Source organism: Arachis duranensis, chromosome 8 (genome assembly GCF_000817695.3).
Source record: "Arachis duranensis cultivar V14167 chromosome 8, aradu.V14167.gnm2.J7QH, whole genome shotgun sequence".
In the NCBI taxonomy this organism is placed as follows: domain Eukaryota; kingdom Viridiplantae; phylum Streptophyta; class Magnoliopsida; order Fabales; family Fabaceae; genus Arachis; species Arachis duranensis.
Window position 1 is genome coordinate 34,156,241 of NC_029779.3, and position 23,165 is coordinate 34,179,405.

Consider the following 23,165-nt stretch of genomic DNA (forward strand, 5'->3'; position numbering starts at 1 on the left):
GATATTGAATAAGAATTGGTGTAATCCTTTAATATTAAAAGCTACGATGCTTTGCAAAATTCTAGGAACTATAATATTCGAAGAGAGCGAATTATTAGATCAGATTTTTTTAATTTATAAAGACAATACACAAATTACGTATTATATTATTTTAATATTAAATTATAATATATAAACTACATAATGTATTATTTTAATATTAAATTATAATATATAGATTACGTATTGTAAATACACAACCTATATATTATTAGTACAATACAAATTCTACATATTATGCTTACAAAGAACAGCCCCAGCCCCTGAACAGTGAACACTATAAAACTCCATTTTTTGTACCGTAAAATTTTATTCACCCTTCAATTTTAAAATAAAAAATCCAACCACATACCCCCTCCAAACGAAAAATTAGCACCTCATTGCTATTTAGTATTTACTCCTGCTAGACCATTGACGTTGACCTGAAAAAGGGTGAACAAGAAAAGATCTCTGACCTTTTTAGCTCAGTGATTGTTCCTCCCCTAATTGAACCAAATGCTACTCATCTTCCATAAATTATAATCACATTTTGCTAAAGCCTATTCACTAAGGTTGTGTGGTGTGCGGAGTTGTAGAGAAAATGAGCTCAAAATATTCAGGTGACAAAGCTTCGGATTTGGACAGCTGGTTCTGGTTAGTTGCCGGTCTGATAGCAGGCATGATTTTGAGTCCGTTAATATCAAGCTGCTTACCCACTTGGAAATCCTCACTCAAGAGCATGTTTGAGACTCTGCTGGATCAGCTGGGCCATCGAGAAAGACCTTCAAGCATGGTCAACGATTCAGCTTCCGCTCATTTTCTGGATTCAAACATCAGAGAAAGCGTCTGCCCGATCGAGGACAAAGATTCATCTTCCTATCATTCTGCGGATTCAAACATGAGCCAAGTCAGTGCCCTGAGCGACGACGAAGATTCATCTTCCTATCATTCGCAGGTCTATAGATACGATGTGTTCCTAAGCTTCCGTGGTCCTGACGTCCGCAACAATTTCGTTGATCATCTTTTCGAACGTCTCACTAGAAAAGGCATTTTCACATTCAAGGATAATGTAAGGCTCAAGAGAGGAAAACGCGTTAAACCCGAGCTAATGGATGCAATTAGAGATTCACGCCTTGCTATCGTTGTCTTCTCTAGGCTCTAGCACATACCCGACCTCAACGTGGTGTCTCGATGAAATGTCCGCTATAGCTGATCTCCATCGACAAAAGAAACAAATTGTTGTCCCAGTTTTCTGCGGCATTACTTCTTCTGATGTTGGAAGACGAGGAGGCCCATACGATGTCCACTTCAATTCAGAGCAATACAGCAAAATTCCCAATAGGGTTGACCGATGGAAGTTTGATGCCAAATATTTAGCCAAAGTGTATGGTTTCCCTATAAACCCTGAGAGGTATGTATAAGAAACGTTCTTCTCTTATTTCCAAATATTTTAGTGTTTGCTTGTCGCTCTTGATCTGTTTGATGGGTGATCGTTTGGTAATTTTTCTTTCAGACCAGAGACTAAACAGCTGGAAGAGATTATTGCTTTTGTTACAAAGGAATTGAATCATAAATTCACAATAGACATCAGTGATCTGATTGGGATACAGCCCCGTGTGGCAGATCTAGAAAGACGACTCAAGTTGACATCAGAGGATGTTCCCTTTCAAATTCTCGAAATTTTGGGCATGAGCGGGATAGGAAAGACAGTTCTTGCTAAGATCTTGTTCGACAGAATCTCTTATCAATTTGATGCTTGCTGTTTTATTCAGGACGTCAACCACATTCATAAAACGCATGGCAGAGGGGCTACTACTAAGATTCAAAAACAGATTATTCATCAGCTTTTCCAGGAAGAAGATCTACAATTTCTAAGTTCTCCTGAAATAGTCAAGATGCTACAAGATAGGTTATGTAACCCAAATCTCCCCAAAAGGGCTCTTATAGTTCTTGACGATGTGGATGATCCAAACCAATGGCATGAATTGCGAATATTGCCTAACTTTCTTGGTGCAGGAAGCAGAGTTGTCATAACTACTAGATTTGAGCATATTCTTAATGTGAATACTACAGCATATGAAATTTACGAGGCTCCACTGTTGAATGATGATGATGCACTGAAACTCTTTCTAACAAAAGTCTCCAAGAGTGACTATCCTAGCACTACTGTCAGCGGTGTATCTCATAAGATAATAGAATATGCTCAACGCCTTCCTTCAGCAATTGAAAACCTGGCTTCCTCCTTCCATCCAATGGGTGAAGAGCTCTGGGAAAGAGAATTGGTGAAATGGAGAAAATATCCGAATGAAAAGTTTATGAAGTCTCTTCAGGAAACAAGTTATGACGAACTGAATAGAGATGAGAAGGTGATATTTCTAGATATAGCCTGTTTCTTTGGGGGAAAAAGGAAGAAATATGTGGAGCACATTTTGGGGACTAAAATGTCAGATCCCTACCTTGCGATTCAAGAGATTCGGAGGAAATCACTCATAACAATTAGGAACCATGAAATTCATATGCATCAAATGTTACGAGAATTGGGAAAGAACATTGTTCGGGACAAATATCCAGAAGAGCCAAAATATTGGTCTAGATTGTGGGATGTTGAGGATTTCCAAAAAGTCTTGATGTCCGATATGGTAACAAGCTGAGTTATCCTCACCAAATTAATTCTATGATTTTTGTGTTTCCATTTTGTAACGTGTTTTTGGGATATTTTTCAGAAAGCAAACAAAGTTCAAACCATAGTTTTGGATGATGATGTCTCCAAACACGAGGACATGAAGATTGAAGGATTATCAAATATGAGGGATCTTAGACTGCTTATATTACATCATAAGAGCTCCTCAGAAAACCTCACTTTTCGTTTCAATGAGCTATACTATCTTTTATGGCATGGTTACTCTTTCACTTCTCTCTCACTATCCATATGGTATAATCTTGTTGAATTAAATCTAATTAATAGCAGAATCCAACAACTATGGGAAGGCAGCCAGGTAATATTTCTATCATCTAAAAAGGATGAGTTTACAAGTTTGTTTTACTATCAATAATACTAAAAAAGAAGAAGTTCACAATTCTTTTCATCTGTTACTTTACTTCGTGTTAAAAGAGTTTTTGTTTTACGATACTTTTGTTGACACTTGAAATTTAAAATAATTGTAAAAAGTTATTTGTTCATTTTTCTTTTCAGCAAATATTTACTATTAAGAACGGTGAACTCGCATGTCGTTGTCTTCATTTCAAATTGATAATTAAAGACCGTTAGATGAAAATTTGGTCAAATATGTTAAGAATACCAACTTCAACTGGGTTTCCATCATTAAGAATACCTGTTAGATCTTTTTTCTGCTTTACATTTTCTAATTACTGCTGTTTGCTTGTAGAGTTGTAGTCTAATATGCTTGTAGCCAATTCTTTCTTGGCAGGCAATTCCAAATCTAAAAATGGTGGATTTGAGCAACTCGAAAAATCTTAAAGAGATGCCAAGTTTTGAAGGTTGCCGAGGACTTGTGAGACTAGATCTTTCAGGATGCACAAACCTAACGAAAGTGCATGAATCAATTGGGCTTCTTAAAGAACTTGATTGTTTGAGTTTGCAAGACTGTACCAGTCTAGCCCTTCTTGATTTTGGCACTAATTGTCAGTTACGTTCTCTGAGAACTCTACTTCTCTCTGGCTGCACCAAGCTCGAGCACACGCCAGATTTGTCTGGGCTTTCAAATCTTAGGTACCTGGATCTTGAGCGATGTACAAATTTGTCCACAGTTCATAGGTCTATTGGGGAGCACGCAACACTCAAGTACTTGAGTCTGAGAGGCTGCATAAATCTTGTTCATCCACCTGACATTGTCAATGGCAACTCATCCCTCCTAATTCTAGATTTGAGCGGTTGCATGAGGATAACCAACCTTCTCTGCCGCAGACGAAAATTTGCACCTTCCTCCTGCCTGGAATCTTTGATATTTCTGAGTTCTGACTTCCTTGAGCCAACAAGAACTCTTGATTTTGTTGCAAAGATGAGGTGTTTAGAAAGACCAAACCCGAAGAAACAGGGTTTCGGTTCTGTATTTGACAGGGACTGGCTTTGTTCTAAGCTGACATATTTAAACCTGGCATACTGTCATGAGCTTAGAAGATTTCCTGAGCTATCATTTCATGGCCTTCATGAGATGAAAGGAACTTTAGAACGGTATCCACAACTCTCCATCATAGGTCAGGATTATATATTTTCAGCTTCTACTGTATGAATGGTACCTGATGGAAGAGGTAAAACAGAATATGAAGGAGGCCAAGGCGGAGGAAAAGAACATCTGGTCTGTGGACTCACACCTCTCAGGTAATCATCCTTCTTCACCTACTTATAAAAGAGAATTCCTCGTGAAGCAAGGCAAAATTCAGAATCTTATTTCAGCAACAAAGAAACATTCTCATCCTATGTCATCTTTAATTTTAGTTAAATAATTTCTTTTTAAATAATATCAAAATTAAAAAGATGTAACATATTCACTAAAGAAAGGCAGATAATTCTTTCTTGTTACTAAATATTTTATAGACATTAAAGTGGTGATATTTGTATATCTAAGTAAATCTAATAGACATCCAATTAAATTTATAAAGCTGTTATTGTATGAAAAAAGACACATACGTAAACGATTTGGAATTGTTGCATTTGAGTAAAGGATTTTCACAATCATTTTAATCAAGTAAATTGTCCTAATATATATATAAAGAATTAAGACATTTGTTAATGTATGTCGTATTTTACATAGAATTAGTGAATGAAATTAAAAAAAAATAATAAAATTTTTCATATGTATAATTCCTTTGCATGAATTTCTATAATATGAAAAAGAGTATTATAAACTTTTCTATATATCACGAAAGATTATAATTTCACCCCTTTATCATATTATTTTTATTATTATCTAAATTCTTCTTCAGTTTCATGTATTTCTCATCCACAAACTTTAGTTACCTTATTTTGTCTGTTAACTCTCGTACCTAACATTTCCCTCTTTTCCTTTTGCATTGGTTTTCACATCTCTTGGAAGCTCAAAGAGAGGTAAAGCACTCTTCACGCGATTTAGAACTTGAATGTGCGTAGTGTTTTGAGAGCGCTTTTCTAAACATTTGATGAACCTGTTGAGAAGCCAAAGTCAGTTATACTTTGAAATGGAGGGAATAAAAAATAATTATTGTTGGTGCGTGAAATATCTATAATATATTATTAGTTCCTAAGAGTTTGATTAGTAAAAAAGAAGTCTATTAATTTAATTTGGTAGCTGGCTAATTACTATTGGCTAGTTAGTGCTGTTGGTTTTAGTTTTGCTATAATCACTTGATTCAGTTGAAGCTATAAAATAGGAGTTTTAGTCATTATAAACGTGCGTGATCTTTTTTTCATCTAATAAGAATTCTGGCTCTCTAATTCTTGTTCTTTTCTCCTCTTGCATCATAATCTGTGACTTCGAACAGGTTTTATCAATTATCATTACGATTTTTGACTGACCTCTATAAAACTCCACAGTGGATTTGTTGTCAACAATTGCAAGTTACTCGTCAAGCTCTTCCTCTCCAAATTTCTGTGTGGACGTTGACATACGATTATTCAGCTATTACTCTGAAATATGATTGTGATATCTTAACACTTAACAGAGGAAATCTTTGATAGGATATGATAATTTCATCATGCAACTTTGAATCCGTATATGAACAAATTTAATATATTCTACAATTTGAAACTACTCATGGTTCTGAAGTACTCTCGCTAAAGAACTTGACTGGGAAAGATAAAACACTAAACACCAAGCAAGGTAGAGCACTGAAGCATTTTAACTGTTTCTACAGATTCACTTCCATAAATGAGAGGTCAACTCAAATTGAAACACCGAGCTGGAAATTCACTCCATAAAAGGAAATGCAATGCAAAACCACAATGCAAGTGAAAGAACTGCGGCTTGCAAAGGTATAATAAACAGACAAAATATAATAAAGAAACTCTGATAAGATTGAGAGAAGAAAGGCAGAGAGAGAGTATGCACCTCAACTTTTCTTGCTAACCATGCAGTCAATTGCCTTGTCATGGTACAGTAGCAATCAAATTAAGACCAAATGAGAGCTTATGCAATCTTGTAAGCACACAATAACACATCAAGTTTTGATATGTTTGCCTGGCAAGCCTCAATGGTATCACTATCTTTTTCTCCTTATGGAGTTTGAATAATTGTGACATCACTTAACTCGAGATTTATGGTGGCTGGCACCTTTAAGAACTTAAGCTTTTTAAGATTCACAATAGAATGATGAATAGTAGATAAACTTGTACAATCTCCAAGATCAATGTGCTCAAGATTGGGTAGTCCTGTAAAATCTGGTATGTTCTTAAGATTTTTGCAATTATAGAGGTCAAGAACCCTCAAAGAACTTAATTTGCTTTCATGATCAATATTGAGGGTGACCAACTTATAACAGTCACGGAAACTCAAGTAAGCAAGTTCTTTAAGATGTCCGATAGATGGATGGATTTGCACTAGGTTTGTGCATCCCGTGAGATCTAGCCGCTTAAGACTTGAGCTCCCTTCAAAATTTGGCGTCTCCATGAGCTCTTCTGAGTAACTCAAATCGACCCTTTCCAAACGTGGGAAGTTCTGTGCAAAGAATCATTAGTTACCAACATGTCATTTTGTTATATTAAATCGCTTAACTTTGATATCAAGCAGAAAAAGATTATAATTATAAAATGAGAAATAGTACCTGTCCGTGCAAAAGATATAAAAACAGTGTCATTATATAATTGGAAACAATATTATGACAAAATAGTTTAATTCTGATACATTATCAACACTGTTTTAGATTATCACTAAGGTGAAAACTCGTGTGCAGTCAACTTTACGTGAAGTTAATAGTTAAAAGATATTAGATAAAAATTTAGTCAAATCATTTACGTGGTGTTAACTGCACCTAAGTTTTCACCTATCACTAAAGCATTAATGAACAATATCATTATTGATTTGGTGTAGTATGACAACATGATCAAATGATGCCACAATGCTCTGTATATTATGTATCTGTTATCCAATTTAAAATCATTTATATTTTAATTCACTTTAACAATTTTATCCATAGTTTTCTTGGATAGTTCTCTACCCCTTCCTAGTTGTAAACTTACTTTCCATTTGATCATCTCTCCTAATTGAAGCCTTTAGTCCTTCTCCAAATATATTTTTATCTTTATCTGTGAGATAGTCTCTTATCAATCTCAACATCATCATCTCTTGATATTGAACTTATTTTCTTGTTACTTTTTTATTGTCTAATATTCAGTCTTATAAAATATTGCTTGCCTAATTATGCCGTAAAAATGATCTTCAAGTTTGAGTGGTAACATTTAACACAAATTATGCTCAAGAGTTAAAACTAGCAAGTGAATTTTTTTTTTTTGCCTTAATCTGAATGTTCTCAGTTTTGGGTTAGATTTTTTAGTAATTTTATTCAAGCCTTTTGTTTAAAAATATCTTATAATATGATGCGTATATAAAAATGAACAGATTTATGTCATCAACAATATAACCTATAATAGCATAATATCTCCATTCTCATCTAGAAATCTTTGATTCGAGTCTCACTCTTAAATTTGGACACAAAAAAAAAAATATATAATCAGTCACTATGTATTTTTTTACAAAATCAGTTACTATATATTTTATATATTTCAATGTATACTATGGACTAGTAGTTGATTTTGGTGTTAATCTAATATAGTTATTCCAAATAATATCTTCTAAAATATTTTATTTTTGTTTATTTTATTTAAAATTTTTTCTACCTTTTTTAAAAAATAATTGAGATGATTATTGTTTTCACCGTTTCTTTAATTAAAGGGAAAAAACAAAAAGAAAGAAAAACACAAGATGAGGAAGATATTAAACTACCTTGCAGCCATTCCATAGGTGTTCGATGCGGCTGTTAGGCAAATTCAATTCAACAAGACGGTTATACGGTTCAAATGAAGGCAAAGAAGAGAAAGAATATCCCTGCCACCAAAGATACCGTAATCTGTGGGAAGAGAAGGTAGACTTCCCCCAAAGTCTTGATCATATAATATGAGCAGTACAAGATTTCTCATTTTTGACAATCCTTCAATGTTCAAATATTCATGTTGGGAGACAGAGTTACCCTCATATAGAACTACGGATTTAACTTTGCTTCCCTTCTGAAAAACGAGCACAAACATATTACTAAATGGAAGAACTTTAATTAGTAGGACTTCTTTCGACAAAATCATAAAAATTATCCATAAACACATAACAAATAAATGTAATTGTGCAAGTATTTCTCTTGCAGAGAGGAATCCTTACCGTTGTTGAGTTCAAGGCAATGCTAAAATCCTCGCTAAGCCACAATCTACTACGCAATGCTGGATTTTTTGGATCTTCTTCACGGACAATTTTCTTTCCCAAATCTTGCAACAGACCGTGCATATGAATTTCCTCATTTTGGATAGTGATGAGTGATTTGTCCAACAAAGCTTGAATGCCAATTTCAGCAAAAAATCCACAAGAATTTAGAACTTGGATTACATAATCCCCCCTCTTCCCATGAAAGAAACAAGCAATGTGCAAAAAGATTTCTTTCTCTTCCTGGTCTAAACTCTGAAAACTTGTTTGAAGAGGGTCCATGATTTCAAAAAATGGCCCTCTTCTCAGTCTATTCAAGGTATGTTGCCAGAAGGTTACATCACGGTATTGCAAAAGAGAAGCCAGTACTTTGATTGCCAACGGAAGATCATGAGCATATTCTAGTACTCTAGGAATGAACTCATAACAGCTCTGATCATTAACAATACCACCACGACAAGCATTCAGGAACAGTTCACGAGCTTCATCTTTATTCAATAGTGGAATGCGGTAAATTTCATCTACTCCATATGCATTCAAAATTTGCCTATTCCGAGTGGTTATGATAATCCTACTTCCCATCCCAAGCACTATAGGATTTATAGCCAATTCCTTCAAGTGCATTAGTTCATCAACATTGTCAAAGACTATAAGGATCCGTTTCCAAGTTAGCCTTTTCCTTGCCAATCCAGATATTTCGAAAGGACTGTACACATCTGAAAGTTTTTCGTTTAATGTTCCATGGAGGATTTGTTTCTGAACAGCAGTAGCACCACCAATTCTGTAAACCTGGCTTACCTCCTTAATAAAACAAGCAGCCTCAAATTGCTCAGAGGCTGAGTTGTCTTTCCAGATCCAACCATTCCCCAAATTCCAAGAACTAATACACACTCATCCTCTAATTTCAAAAGCTTCTCTAGCATGTTTAAATTGGATTGTATTCCAACTTGATTATGGCTACTAAGCCTACTGCATAGTTCTACTATCTGAATGATCTTTCCAATCGCTTGAATCTCTGGTCTGAAAGAAAAGATTAAAAAATAAAAAATTTCCAAATAAAGTCACTAATCAATCACATATATATGAAATCAAGGGGAGAAAAAAGAAACCAAACATAGATACTTTTGAAGATGATTTGTAATAGATTAACTTATTATGGTAAGAATGCAGAGTTTGCCTGATTTAACGTGGAATGATTAGTGGTTTACACAAGATAAGTTATATGACCTGGAGATACTCAACAGAGTACAGATTGTGTAAAATATGGTTTATATACGTACTCATCTCTTAGAACCACACCACTCAAATTGGCCATTCGCTTCAAAGCTGACCTCCACCGTTGAACCTTGAAGGGATCTTGTTTGAATTCCTTTGTGTACGAAGTGAAGGCTTTCTCGTAAGGGCCAGTTTGTCTTCGAACATCCATGGAATCCACATCAAAGAAAACTGGGATGATAGTTTGTTTTGGTTCCTGGTGACATTCAACTATGGTAGCTATTTCTTCCAAAGAGCTTGTTGAGTCAGCATAATCTCTTGTGAAGACAACAATAAGAATCTGCGAATCTTTGATTGCTTGGAGGACCTGTGACGGAATGGATTCTTTTCTTTGAATCTTGTCGTCACTCTTGAAGGTGGAAAATCCTTCCTTGGTGAGACAATGGTAAAGATTGTCAATAAGTGTGTAGCTAGTGTGGGTGCGTCTGAGACTGAGAAACACGTCATATTTGTTGACTTCCTGCAATGATGGTCTTCTTTGAGTGAATCCTGGAGTTTTATCAGTGGACCTTGTCCTTTGGAATTTATAAACCAGTATGTCCGACACCTCCTCAACGATTCTTTCAATCCATTCGGCTTTTGCCCTGAAAGGGGAGAGGAACATCAGTAATCTGTCATACCAAAGGAAAAGCAATGGTTAGTTTGTATACATACTGATGTGTTAAATGAAAACCACTTAATTTTGCCAAATACGTCATTGCTCCCTTCCATTTGTAGATCTTGTCAGGATAATCTTTAACTCTCTTCCTTAGAGAATCAAAGGCAAACTTGCATGCCCCACTTTGATGTCGAACATCACGTGGATCCACATCATAGAAAATTGGGACAAGTTCCTGCTTCTTATCTTTGTGACAATCAACTATAGCAACCAGTTCTTCCAAACACAAAATTGAGCTAGCAAAATGTCTTGAGAAGACAACGATAGAAATCCGTGAATCTTTAATTCCTTGCCGGAACGGTGCTGTGATTATATCTACTTTCTGTAAATCCACCTCGTCTCTATAGACCAAAATATCTTCTTTCAAGAGATGATACTTAAGATAATTAATAAAACTAATGCATTTTTTATCACCTGCGAAACTCAGATACACATCATATTTATAACCCCGCTTATAAAACGTACTCCTCTCACTGATAATTGACTTTGACTCCGGAGGAAGATGATAGCATGCTGAATCTGCCTGCTGGATAAGAGAGCTGTCTTTGCTGATATTTGAACCCAGAGAATGAAGAGAAGCCGAAACTTCCTGGCCCAACCGGCTGCCTTCCTCGCCCGAATCTGAATCTTGGTAACCCAGCAGAGCCCGGAACTTGCTGCTGAGTAAGGCTTTCCAACTGAGTAACATGCCTGATATGAATGAACCAAAAAAAATACCTGATAGGAAAAGGCACACCACCGTCCATGACCAACTCGCATAAGCAAAAGCTGTTGCCGTCTCACCTGGGTCCATTTCTTACAAGACACTCTGCATCGCCTCAAATATCATATAAACCAATTCAATTGATGCTGTCAAACTGCACACACAGATACGGGAGCTTAATTAGCACTAGAGTTCTATTACTACCGTATTTGAATACGTTTTCCGTCTATACAACTAGTGAATCTTTACCCGTTATTTTTTGTTTATAGTTTATAAATAGTTAATACACAATAGATGCTGTGAGTAGTCAAGTTCGATTATTCATGTTCCTTAATCATTAAAATAAAATTAGATTTAGTAAATTTTTTACAAATTTCTTTTAAATATAAAAAATATAATACAGAAATTTTGGATTTTATAGATAATTATAAGACAATTTATATAATTCTTTAAACAAAAAGTTATAGTATAATACAATGATAATAATATATATTGATTAAAATTTTTGACTCTTAAAACAAAATATTTTATGATAATAAATTCTATAATATAATAAAAATAAAATATGGTCTCCCACTCCCAAGTCCCACCGACCATGAGCACCAGGCGGCCCTGCAAGAGCATTGACGTTGACCTTGTAATTAATGGCTTTTAGGCCGGTGATTGTTCCTCCCTTAACTGGAACAAATGCCACTCATCTCCCATCTCAAAATATTCAGGTGACATGTCGTCGGATTTGGCCAGTTGGTTATGGTTACTTAGCGCTTTCATAGCAGGTGTGATTTTGAGTCCGATAATATCAGGCAGATCACCCATTTGGAAATCCTATCAAGCTGATCAGCAAGTTATAACTTGCAGCAGCGCCCTGAGCGACGACGAAGATTCATCTTCCTATCATTCGCAGGTCTATAGATACGATGTGTTCCTAAGCTTCCGTGGTCCTGACGTCCGCAACAATTTCGTTGCTTGTTAAATTCATAGTTGGAAGACATTGAAAAGAGAGATAACCTTCAATTGAAGTTCTGAATGTAAAGGATTCACAAAGATCCAGAGGAAGAGAGGATGAAGTTGAGGGAATTAACAATCCTAATTCTCACTCAACTAACTAATGACTTTTTGACTAACAATTGATTATATACACTAACTATCTATACTACACTAGTATATGCGTATTACTTATGTACTCACTATTTGTATATGTATGTGCTTATTACCCAAGTGACATTCCCCCTTAAGTTGTCAAGTCTGAAAAATTGGCAACTTACAGTGAGAGTCATATAGACATGTACTTGGAATTTACACAAACCTTCTCAAAGAAAGAAAAAAAAATTATGTTCATACAAAGATCATACATTCCCCCTTAAGTTGGGATCGAAGATGTTGAGCAATCCCAACTTAGCATAGCCTGATTTGAAGGGTCCTGGAGCAAGTGCCTTTGTGAGGATGTCCGCATTTTGGTCTTTGCTGGTGATAGGCAAAAGTTTGATGAGTCCAGAAATTATTTTCTCCCTTACCACATGACAATCTACCTCAATATGTTTGGTACGCTCATGGAAGACTGGATTGGCAGCTATATACCTGGCAGACTGACTATCACAGTAGATTGGGATTGATTTGGTGACTGGAACATGCAGGTCAGCCAGAATGAATGAGATCCAACGAGCTTCACATGTCGCAAGTGCTAGCGCTCTATACTCTGCTTCAGATGAGGATCTAGCCACAGTTGTTTGTTTTTTGCTCTTCCATGAGATAAGTGAAGTCCCTATGTAGAAGCAGTAGCCAGAGACTGATCTTCTACTGTCTGGACATGCTGCCCAATCTGCATCTGAGTAACCGGAAGGAAGCAGGTCTGAGGAGGCAAAGAAGAATAGACCTGCTGCGGGGGCATTCTTCAAGTATTTGAGAATTCGAAGAGCTGCACTATAGTGAGCAGTGGTAGGGCAGTCCAAACAATGGCTTAACTTTCCCACCGCAAACGAAATGTCTGGCCGTGTTGTTGTGAGGTAGACAAGTCTGCCAATGAGGCGCCTATAAGCCGACACATCTGAGAATGCTGGTGCTGAATCCTTGGCCAGTTTGGTTGCATAATCCATCGGAGTTGTGGCAGGCTTGCATTCGATCATTTTGTACTCGGTGAGCAAGTCCAAGACATATTTTCTTTGGTGAACTGCAACACCAGTGCTTGATCTAGCTATCTCAAGACCCAGGAAGTACTTTAAATTGCCAATATCTTTTATTTTGAATGTTGCATGCAATTGTTGCTTGGTGATGTTGATCTCTAATTGGTCATTCCCTGTGAGGATCAGGTCATCTACATAAACAAGGACAGCAGTAAAAGCACTATTATTTGATTTAGTGAATAAGGAGTAATCATGTTTGGACTGTGAGTAGCCTAAGCTCAAGAGTAAAGAAGTCAGCTTGACATTCCATTGCCGACTGGCCTGTTTGAGGCCATAGAGTGACTTGGTTAATCTGCAAACCATCCCAGGTTTCTCCACGTTGAGGCCCGGAGGTAAACTCATGTAAACTTCTTCGTCTAGATCACCATGGAGGAAAGCCGTATTGACATCAAGTTGTTGAAGCAACCAACCCTTTGCTGCTGCTAAGGCTAATAGAATCCTGAGTGTAGTCATTTTTGCAACCGGGCTGTAAGTATCAAAGAAGTCAAATCCTGGTCTTTGATTGTACCCTTTTGCTACGAGCCTCGCTTTATGTCTCTCAATGCTGCCATCGGGTTTCAATTTCAATTTGAAGACCCATTTACAACCTATTGGTTTCTTGCCTGGAGGTAAAGGAGTGATCACCCAAGTCTTATTTGTATTCAAGGCTTCCAGCTCAGCTGAAATAGCATCCCTCCAACAAGATTCGGTCACAGCTTCTTCATAATGTTTTGGCTCAACAGATGATGCAATACTTACAGACAAAGTTCTATGTGTAGTTGAAAAATTATGATATGATAAATGGTTAGAAATAGGATACCTACAATTAGTTGTGGTTGCTGTCTCTTTGGAAGTTTGCATGCAATAAAAATTCTCTAGATGAGCTGGTTTTCTTTTTATTCTTTCGGATCTCCTAAGGGGTTGTTGTGAGTGAGCATGATGAGATGATGCAATGTTATTGTTATTATGTGATGATACTGCATGTGATTGGATGGAAGGGTTGAAAGAAATTGTGGCAGGGATATGAGGTAGAGTGGTTTGGGTGTATGTGAATATGTCATCAAAATTAAGTGATGCATGAGATTTGTTGTGAGTCAGATCTAATGATGCCAAAGGAGATGCTGCAGTATTACTTTCTTTAAAAGGAAAAATATTCTCATAGAAAATAACGTCTCTAGATACTAGCAATTTATTATTGGTGATGTCAAGCAATAAGAAACCTTTTGTGCCTTCTTTAAAACCAAGAAATACACACTTTTGGGCTCTAGCATCTAATTTAGTTCGATGAGCTGACAGTGTAGAAATGTATGCAAGGCACCCAAATGCTTTGAAATTTTCAAAAATTGTGGTTTTGTGATAAAGAATCTCAAATGGGCTCTTGTTGTCTAGTAAATTGCTGGGAATTTGGTTGATAATTTGAGTGGCATATACCGCTGCCAAGTCCCAGTAGCAATGTGGAACACAAGATTCATACAAGATTGCTCTGGTGACTTGAAGCAAATGCTGATGCTTTCTTTCAACAATCCCATTCTGTTGAGGAGTTTCAACACAAGAGGATTGATGCATAATTCCCTTCGATTTGTAAAATTCATGCATTTGAAATTCTTTTCCATTATCAGATCTGATGCATTTAACTTTTCTTTCAAATTGAGTGTGAACAAAAATTACAAATTGTTGAATTAAAACTGCTGCATCAGATTTCAAATTCATTGGAAAAATCCATGTATATCTACTATAATCTTCTACTATTGTTAAAAAATATTTGTTTCCCTTGGTAGAAATAACATTGATAGGACCCCAAATATCTACATGAATGAGTTCAAATGAGGATTGAGTTTTAGAAAAACTGTGAGGAAAAGGTTTTCTTTTATGTTTAGACAAGTGACATGAATCACAGGGTAGAGCAGTAGCATCTTTATTAAATTTGAACTTTAAAACTGTGGGATACAACTGTTGCATGTAATGCAATTTATTAAATGGAATATGACCTAGTCTAATGTGCCAAAGTGCTTGATCAGTGTGGTGTGTGGCTGGTGAAGTTGCTGCTGTTTGTATGGACATAGTTGTGTGAGTGTTCAATTTCTTGGTATCTGATTTTATTGCATACAAACCCTCAGTGAGTTTAGCTGCTCCAATCATCTTCATTGTATAGTAGTCCTGTATCTCACAACCAAATTTGTTAAAAATAAATTGACAATCAATTGACTCTATTAATTTTGAGACTGAAATCAGATTTAATGCAAAAGATGGAATGTAAAGAACATCAGTGAGATACAATGTATTAGAAATTTTGACTATGCCAGAAATCGAAGTTGTGACAATGCTTTTGTTTGGGAGCCTAACTCTAACAGGATCGATTGTTTGATGTGAATGAAATGCAGCAAAAGTATGTGTAACATGGACCGTGGCTCCTGTGTCAATAACCCAGGATTCACTATTCTGTGACAACACTATGGACATGATCACAGAATTACCTGCATCGGAGGATGTAGGGTCTGTGACAGTGGAAAGGTTGTTCACATTATGAGAAGTGGTGGCTCCATGGTGTTGGAGCAGTGTTAGTAGAGCTTGCTTTTGTTCTTGTGTAAATGAGGCTTGGGAGATACTATTTTCTTCCTTGTAGATATCAATAGTGTCACTGCCTTTCTCATCAGTTACCTCAGCAGTGATGTTGTTGATGTTATGGGCTGTATTGGCTTTGAGGTGCGGAGGGAAGCCATGCTTTCGGTAGCAATTGTCCACTAAATGTCCCTCTCTGCCACAAAATGAGCATTGCCTGAGGGTGTTTCTTCCTCCATAACCTCTTCCTCTGCCACCTCTACCATCTCTTCCACGACCTCTGCCTCTAAAGGAGGTGTGACTATTTTGATTGCTGATTGCATTAGTTTGCAAGTTGGAATTCATGAGATCTGAACCGGAAGCTTGTCTCTCTTGTTGTAACAGCATCGAGAAAACTGTATCTATTGGTGGGAGGGGTTTCATCAGCATTATATTGGACCTGACTGTGGTGTATTGTTCATTCAATCCGCGCAAAAATCTAACAACAAATGTATCATCTCTATAGGTTCTGACAATGGAGGAGCAATTGCAATTCGAGACACAAATGCATGTGGGAAGAGGCCTGTAATCCTCCAATTCTTCCCATATGCTTTTCAACTGTGTAAAGTAAGGTGTTATTGATAGGTCACCTTGCTTGAACGAGAAAAGATCCTCTTCAAGTTCTGCAATCCGGAACACATCTCCTTGGTAAAATCTCTTCTTTAAATCTTCCCACAAATTGTTAGCCACACCATGCCAAATCACACTATTTCGAATATCTTGGCTGAGAGACAAATTGATCCAAGAAACTACCATCGTATTACACCTTTTCCATGCTTCATAAGTTGGATCGGTTTCAATCGGTTTTGGGAGAGAACCATCAACAAATGCGATCTTGTTCTTCGAAATTAGGGCTCGTAGCATCAATCTGGACCACGAATTATAATTCTTGTGATTTAATATTTCAGATATGAGGGGGTTACCTGGACTATCACCAGGATGAAGAAAGAACGGGGAAGAAGGATCCATGATAGGATTAGCTGGAGGACGAGGAGAATTTGCCTGAAAGGTGTTGATCTGAGCTACCAAATAAGCTAGGGCATTGAGATCGATGCCACTGGGTGCTGGTTGTGTGTTAATCGTTGGAGGATCCATGGCTTAAAATTCGAAAATCAACAAATCTGAGAAATTGATGCAGATTCGGACCTTCTTTTCTTGATCTCGTTGATCGGAAATGCTTCGTTTCAAGATGTGTGGTGTGTGAAACTAGACAAATCTCATCAATCTCTATAGTATGAGTTCAAGAAAAGAGGAGAAAACAAGAAAGGAGAAAGAAACTAAAGAAAGGGAAAAGAGGAGAAGAAACGGAACAGAAAGAGTGATCGAAGTGATTGCAAACGGCAATCGCTCACCGCACCATGTTAAATTCATAGTTGGGAGACATTGAAAAGAGAGATAACCTTCAATTGAAGTTCTGAATGTAAAGGATTCACAAAGATCCAGAGGAAGAGAGGATGAAGTTGAGGGAATTAACAATCCTAATTCTCACTCAACTAACTAATGACTTTTTGACTAACAATTGATTATATACACTAACTATCTATACTACACTAGTATATGCGTATTACTTATTGTACTCACTATTTGTATATGTATGTGCTTATTACCCAAGTGACATTGCTCATCTTTTCGAACGTCTCGAAAGAAGAGGCATTTTCACATTCAAGGATAATGTCAGGCTCCAGAGAGGAAATGAAGTTTCTACCGAGCTAAGGGATGCAATTAGAGATTCACGCCTTGCTATTCTTGTCTTCTCTAGCAACTACCCCAAATCATGGTGGTGTCTCCAAGAAATGTCCACTATAGCTGATCTCCACCGAAAAAAGAAACAAATTGTTGTCCCAGTTTTCTATCACGTTCCTTCTTCGAATGTTAGAAGACAAGCGGGCCCGTACCTTGACCACTTCAATTTACAGCAATCCAGGTATCCCGAAGAAACAATTAACAAATGGAAGACTGATATGACGTATTTGTCCAACGTGTATGGCTTCGATATAGTAGACTCAAACGGGTACGTAAATAAAACTAGCTGAAAATTGTTATCTTTCGTTTTGTCTGTTTCATGGGCCTGATTTCTTCTCTCCTCGTTCAGACAAGAGCCTAACCACCTGGAACGGATTATTGGTGACGTGGCAAAGAAATTGAATCATAGTTTCACATTAATTACCAGTGATCTAATTGGGATACAACCCCGAGTAGCAGAGCTCGAAAGATCTTGCTAAGATCTTGTACGACAGAATCTCTTATCAATTTGATGCTTGCTGTTTTATCCAGGACGTAAACCATATTCATAAAAGTCATGCCAATGCCAGCCAGACTGCTATTACAATGGTTCAAAACGAATTCTTCATCAAATGTTTCAGGAACAAGTAGATTCTGACGATCCTGCCGAAATAGCCAAGATGCTACAAAACAGAATATGTAACCCAAATCTTCCAAAAAGGGTTCTTATAGTGCTTGATGATGGCGGTGATTCAAAGCAATGGGATGATTTGGGTATAGTTCCTAACTTACTTGGGGCGGGAAGCAGAGTTGTCATAACTACTAGATTTGAGCATATTCTTAATGTGAATGCACCGTATGAAATTCACGAGGTTCAACTATTGAATGATGATGAAGCTCTTGAACTTTTTCAAAGAACAGCCTTCAAAATTGATTTTCATAGTCCCGCTATCAGTGATGTATCTGGTAAGATAATAGAATATGCTCAATATCTTCCTTCAGCAATTGTAAAACTGGGTAACTACTTCAATCAAAATGCTGAAGAGCTTTGGGAAAGATGCTTCCAGAGATGGAGAGAATATCCGGAAGAAAAATATATGAATTCTCTGCAGGAAAAAAATTACCAATTTCTGAATGAAGATGAGAAGATGATCTTTCTAGATATAGCCTGTTTCCTTGCGGGAAAAAGGAAGAAGTATGTGGAGCACATTCTAGCGAGTAGAATATCAGATCCTTACCTCGCAATTCAAGGGATCCGGAAGAAATCACTCGTAAAAATTAGGAACAGCGAAATTCATATGCATCAAATATTACAAGATTTGGGCAAGAAAATTGTTCGGGGAATAATAAAGATGAGCCAAAATGCTGGTCTAGATTGTGGAATGCGGAGGATTTCCAAGAAGTCTTGATAGATACGGTAACAAGTCATCGCGAAATTCATTTTTCCACAATGTTATTTTTATCAACCATGCTAAGTGTATTAAATACATGTGGTTGATTTTCAATCTACACGTAACATTTTTGTATTTTTATGATAAAAAAAAATTATGATATTTTCAGGAAGGAAACAAAGTTCAGGCCATAGTTTTGGATGAAGATGTCTCCAAATGCAAGAAAATTGGCGGATTGTTGATATTACGTCATCATAAGAGCTCCTCAGAAAACCTCACTTTTCGTTTCAATAAGTTATGCTATCTTTCATGGCATGGTTTCTCTTACACTTCTTTGTCACTATACATATGGTCTAATCTTGCTGAATTGAATTTACCTAATAGCAGCATCCAACGACTATGGGATGGCAGCCAGGTATTATTATTATTATTATTATTATTATTATTATTATTATTATTATTATTATTGATATGGTCACCATCAATGTCATAACTCGTTATTTGCCGTTATTATTCGGCCCTTATGAGCTATAACTCGGCAAAATTAATACAATTGGGGACAACGTCTCAAACGGCAGGGATAAAGTCGGTTACGAAGTTAATCATCAGAAACGGACGAATAATCATCAAAGACACAACGGACGAATAAATGTCTATAAAAGAGAAGGTAAAATATCTTTCTTGATTCATTCTAAACTGAATATCATCTACTGACTTAAGCATTGGAGTGCCTTTGCAGGTACACTCCACCTCCTCAGTATTAGTCGCATTTTCATACACACGACGAACACAGGAAAAACCGGACTCCGAAGGACAGGCGTTCAACCTAGTGGCACGTAGCTCGGCTAATCTCAGGGAGTTACAGCCGACCTGCTTACCAGGCAAGATCAATCATCATCATCATCATCATCATCATCATCATCATCATCATCATCATCATCATCATCATCATCATCATCATCATCATCATCATCATCATCATCATCATCATCATCATCATCATCATCATCATCATCATCATCATCATCATCATCATCATCATCATCATCATCATCATCATCATCATCATCATCATCATCATCATCATCATCATCATCATCATCATCATCATCATCATCATCATCATCATCATCATCATCATCATCATCATTTTAACTGCTGCATTTTGCATGGCCACCTTCACTGTTGAATGTTAAAATATCTTTTTGCTTGTTTCAAAAGTTTCATAATTTTACTGAATTTCCAGCTAGAATTCACAACTAAATCTGATTGCTTGTAGTCCATTCTTTCTTCACAGGCAATTCCAACCCTAAAAAGGATGAATCTGAGGAACTCGAGAAATCTTATAATCACTCCTAACTTTGCATGCTGCCGAGGACTTGTGCGGCTGGATCTTACAAGATGCACAAACCTAACTGAAGTCCATGACTCAATTGGACTTCTGAGAAAACTTGATTACTTGAGTTTGCGAGAATGTAGCAGTCTAGCCTTTCTTGATTTCGGTACTAATTGCCAGTTAAGTTCTCTAAGAACTCTACTGCTCTCTGGCTGCACCAACCTTAAGCGAACACCAGATTTCACAGTGCTTTCAAATCTTAGGTTCCTTGATCTTGAGCGATGTACAAGTTTGTCCAAAGTACACGAGTCTATTGCTGCTCTTGCAAGGCTTAAGTACTTGAGCCTGAGAGGCTGCAAAAATCTTGTTCATGCACCTTACATTCTCAATGGCAGCTCGTCCCTCCTAATTCTTGATTTGAGCGGTTGCATGATGATAACCAACCTTCCCGGCCGCAAAAGAAAATTTGTGCATTCCTCTTGTTTAAAATCTTTCATATTTCTGAGTCCTGACTTCCTTGAGCCAAGAACTTTTGATTTTTTTGGAGAGTTGATGTTTCTCGAAGGGCTAAATCCCGAGAAACAGAATTTTAATTCTGTATTAGATTGGAAGTGGCTTTGTTCTAAGCTAACATATTTAAACTTGGCACACTGTCATGAGCTTACAAGATTTCCCGAGGTTTCATCTCGTGGTCTTCATCAACGGCATCCGCAACTCTCAATGATTCAAGATTATCTATTTTCAGTTTCTACTGTGGGAATGGCACTTGATGGAAGAGGTAAAACAGAATATAAAGGAGGCCAAGGCGGAAGAAAATAACGGCTGTCTATGGACTCACACGTCTCAGGTAATTATCCTTCTTTAACTTGCTCTCTCTCCAATAAGAGAATTCCTCGTGAAGCAAGCATTCAGAATCTTATTTCAACAACAAAGAAACATTCCCATCCTATGTCATCTTTAACTTTACTTAAATAATTTCTTTTTAAATAATATTAAAATAAAAAAATTTAATATATTCACAAACAAAAAGGGAAATAGTTCTTTGTTGTCACTAAATCTTTCATATATATTAAAGTGGCATTACTATTTGTATATCTAAGTCTAATAGACATCCAATTAGATTCATAGGCAGTGGCGGATCCACGGGGGACCTAAGGTGGCCATGGTCCCCCCAATTTTTTTAAAAAAAATAGTAAATAGTAATAATTAATAATATTAAATTTTTTTATATATAATATTAAAAAAAATATAAGTTACAAAATTTTATAAATTAAAAAAACTAAAAACTGCATTATGTATTAGATATTTGAATTATTGTTGCTCTTGTTAACAAATAGCCCATTCTAATAATTAATAAAAATGGTTCTATTATACTAGCCCAAGCCCATACTATTAATTAAAGTAACACTAGTACATTTTTCAAATATTTGTTTCAAGCCATTAGAGGCATCAGCGCCACTTTTCTCTCTCTTTTAGTGGTTTCCAAACTTTTGGTCTTCTACTCTTCTCATTTTAATTTTCTTTTCATACCAAAACAAGACATATGAAGAAAAACCATTGAAGAGAAGTGAACAACAAAATATTAACCATTGAATGCACAACAAAGATTCAAAGAGGTATATTTCAATTTTTTTTAAGTTAATGACAATGTCAAGTATTATTTACATTATTTATTTAAAATAATTAATTTATTTTTTTTTATAATGGACAGTGTTCAAAGATTGAAGTGAGGACAAAACTCAATAGAATTATTTTTTTGTGAGACTTGGAACAAAAAATAATCAGGTAAATCAATAACTTTATTTTTGGTTATTATATATTTGTGTTTCTAAAATTATTTGTTATTGCTCAATAGGTTTAATATTTTTTTAAGAAAATAATATATATGCAATTATTTTTGTTTTTTTTTTGTTAGATAGTTCAAGTTAAGTTAAAAATGTCAAAGATGAAAACAATTCACTCATTTTTCAAGAGAAAAGAGAGAATATATGATGAACAAAATTCAGCTTCAGATTCTTTGAGTAATGTTCAAAATATTATTGAACAACCTGTGACACAACTTGTTGAGCAAGATATTCAACCCCCTGCTTCCAAAATAGCAAGGACTGAAATAGATCAAGTTAATATTGATACATTGATGCGTGATCCCGGAAAGCGTCCGCAAATTTGGAATTATCCTATCAATCAACAAGATGAAATTCGTAGAGCATACATAAAGTTTGGACCATAAAGTTTTAGTATGTAGTTGAACATTGACTTTTATATAATATAATTACTTTTTTGATATATATGCTACAAATCATATTTTGTTAATTTTTTGTTATATTTTATATTTAATTGGCCCCCTCTTATAAAATTTCTGGTTCCGCCACTGTTCATAGGGATCTCTTATTGGATAAAAGGTGAAGGGAAAGCTGTTTGGGAACACAGGTTTGAGCGGAACAAAATCATGGCCAAGAAGGAGTGGTTCAAAGATTTGGAGATGTCCCAAGCAATGAAGATCTAGTACACTTTTATGGAGACAATGGCTGCAACTACTGGTACATGTATGGGATGAAGGAAGAATTATTAGAAGCCTCAAGTTGAGCTACTGAAGATGATTTATGTAATTCGGGGGATAATTATTATTTTGTTCTTATGACAGGGGCTTTGATTATGAAGGCATAATCCATAATGCCCTTGGTGGTTCTTCTGATTTGTTTTTGTTTGATTGTAAAGGGATGTTCATAACTATATCTTTGAACTGTCTGAAATAATCCAATTCAGTTTAGATTTGAAAAAAAATTAAAATAGATTAAAATAGACACTACAAATTCGCTATAATTTCATTTAAGTGATGGTGGCAAAATAGATTCTAGAGTACAAAAAAAGAACAAACAAGAAGACTTTCCTTCAAGCGAAAAACA

At 36.1% G+C, this 23,165-nt stretch overlaps 5 protein-coding genes and 1 pseudogene across 7 annotated transcripts; 4 read left to right on the forward strand and 2 right to left on the reverse strand.

The window, feature by feature from the left end:
* Positions 1-436: 436 nt before the first annotated feature.
* LOC107462448 (disease resistance protein RPV1-like) lies at positions 437-22,958 on the forward strand. 3 transcript variants are annotated; one of them, XM_052252887.1, is made up of 6 exons: positions 437-1,429; positions 1,532-2,657; positions 2,742-3,014; positions 3,429-4,275; positions 21,026-21,106; positions 22,641-22,958. In XM_052252887.1, the coding sequence occupies exons 1-4, from the start codon at positions 1,131-1,133 to the stop codon at positions 4,266-4,268; spliced, it is 2,538 nt and encodes an 845-aa protein (XP_052108847.1). In that variant the 5' UTR covers positions 437-1,130; the 3' UTR covers positions 4,269-4,275; positions 21,026-21,106; positions 22,641-22,958. The 3 variants fall into 3 exon arrangements, with proteins under 3 accessions (XP_052108847.1, XP_052108846.1, XP_052108848.1); XM_052252886.1 differs by lacking the exons at positions 21,026-21,106; positions 22,641-22,958 and adding an exon at positions 5,073-5,449 and having other exon boundaries at positions 3,429-4,357; XM_052252888.1 differs by lacking the exons at positions 21,026-21,106; positions 22,641-22,958 and adding an exon at positions 5,073-5,449 and having other exon boundaries at positions 3,447-4,357.
* Positions 4,240-9,834, reverse strand: LOC127741147 (disease resistance protein RUN1-like; annotated as a pseudogene).
* LOC127741146 (uncharacterized) lies at positions 9,533-11,291 on the reverse strand. Its single transcript, XM_052252889.1, has 2 exons — positions 10,347-11,291; positions 9,533-10,276 (listed from the first exon to the last, which is right to left on the reverse strand). The coding sequence occupies exons 1-2, from the start codon at positions 11,141-11,143 to the stop codon at positions 9,655-9,657; spliced, it is 1,419 nt and encodes a 472-aa protein (XP_052108849.1). The 5' UTR covers positions 11,144-11,291; the 3' UTR covers positions 9,533-9,654.
* LOC127741254 (disease resistance protein Roq1-like) lies at positions 17,460-18,032 on the forward strand. The gene is made up of 2 exons (XM_052253358.1): positions 17,460-17,821; positions 17,903-18,032. Exons 1-2 carry the CDS (start codon positions 17,604-17,606, stop codon positions 18,030-18,032), a joined length of 348 nt encoding a protein of 115 aa, XP_052109318.1. The 5' UTR covers positions 17,460-17,603.
* LOC110274625 (disease resistance protein Roq1-like) lies at positions 18,024-19,156 on the forward strand. The gene is made up of 2 exons (XM_021129419.2): positions 18,024-18,949; positions 19,093-19,156. Exon 1 carries the CDS (start codon positions 18,165-18,167, stop codon positions 18,939-18,941), a length of 777 nt encoding a protein of 258 aa, XP_020985078.1. The 5' UTR covers positions 18,024-18,164; the 3' UTR covers positions 18,942-18,949; positions 19,093-19,156.
* LOC127741255 (disease resistance-like protein DSC1) lies at positions 19,001-21,078 on the forward strand. The gene is made up of 3 exons (XM_052253359.1): positions 19,001-19,009; positions 19,093-19,338; positions 20,221-21,078. The coding sequence occupies exons 1-3, from the start codon at positions 19,001-19,003 to the stop codon at positions 21,076-21,078; spliced, it is 1,113 nt and encodes a 370-aa protein (XP_052109319.1).
* Positions 22,959-23,165: the final 207 nt, after the last annotated feature.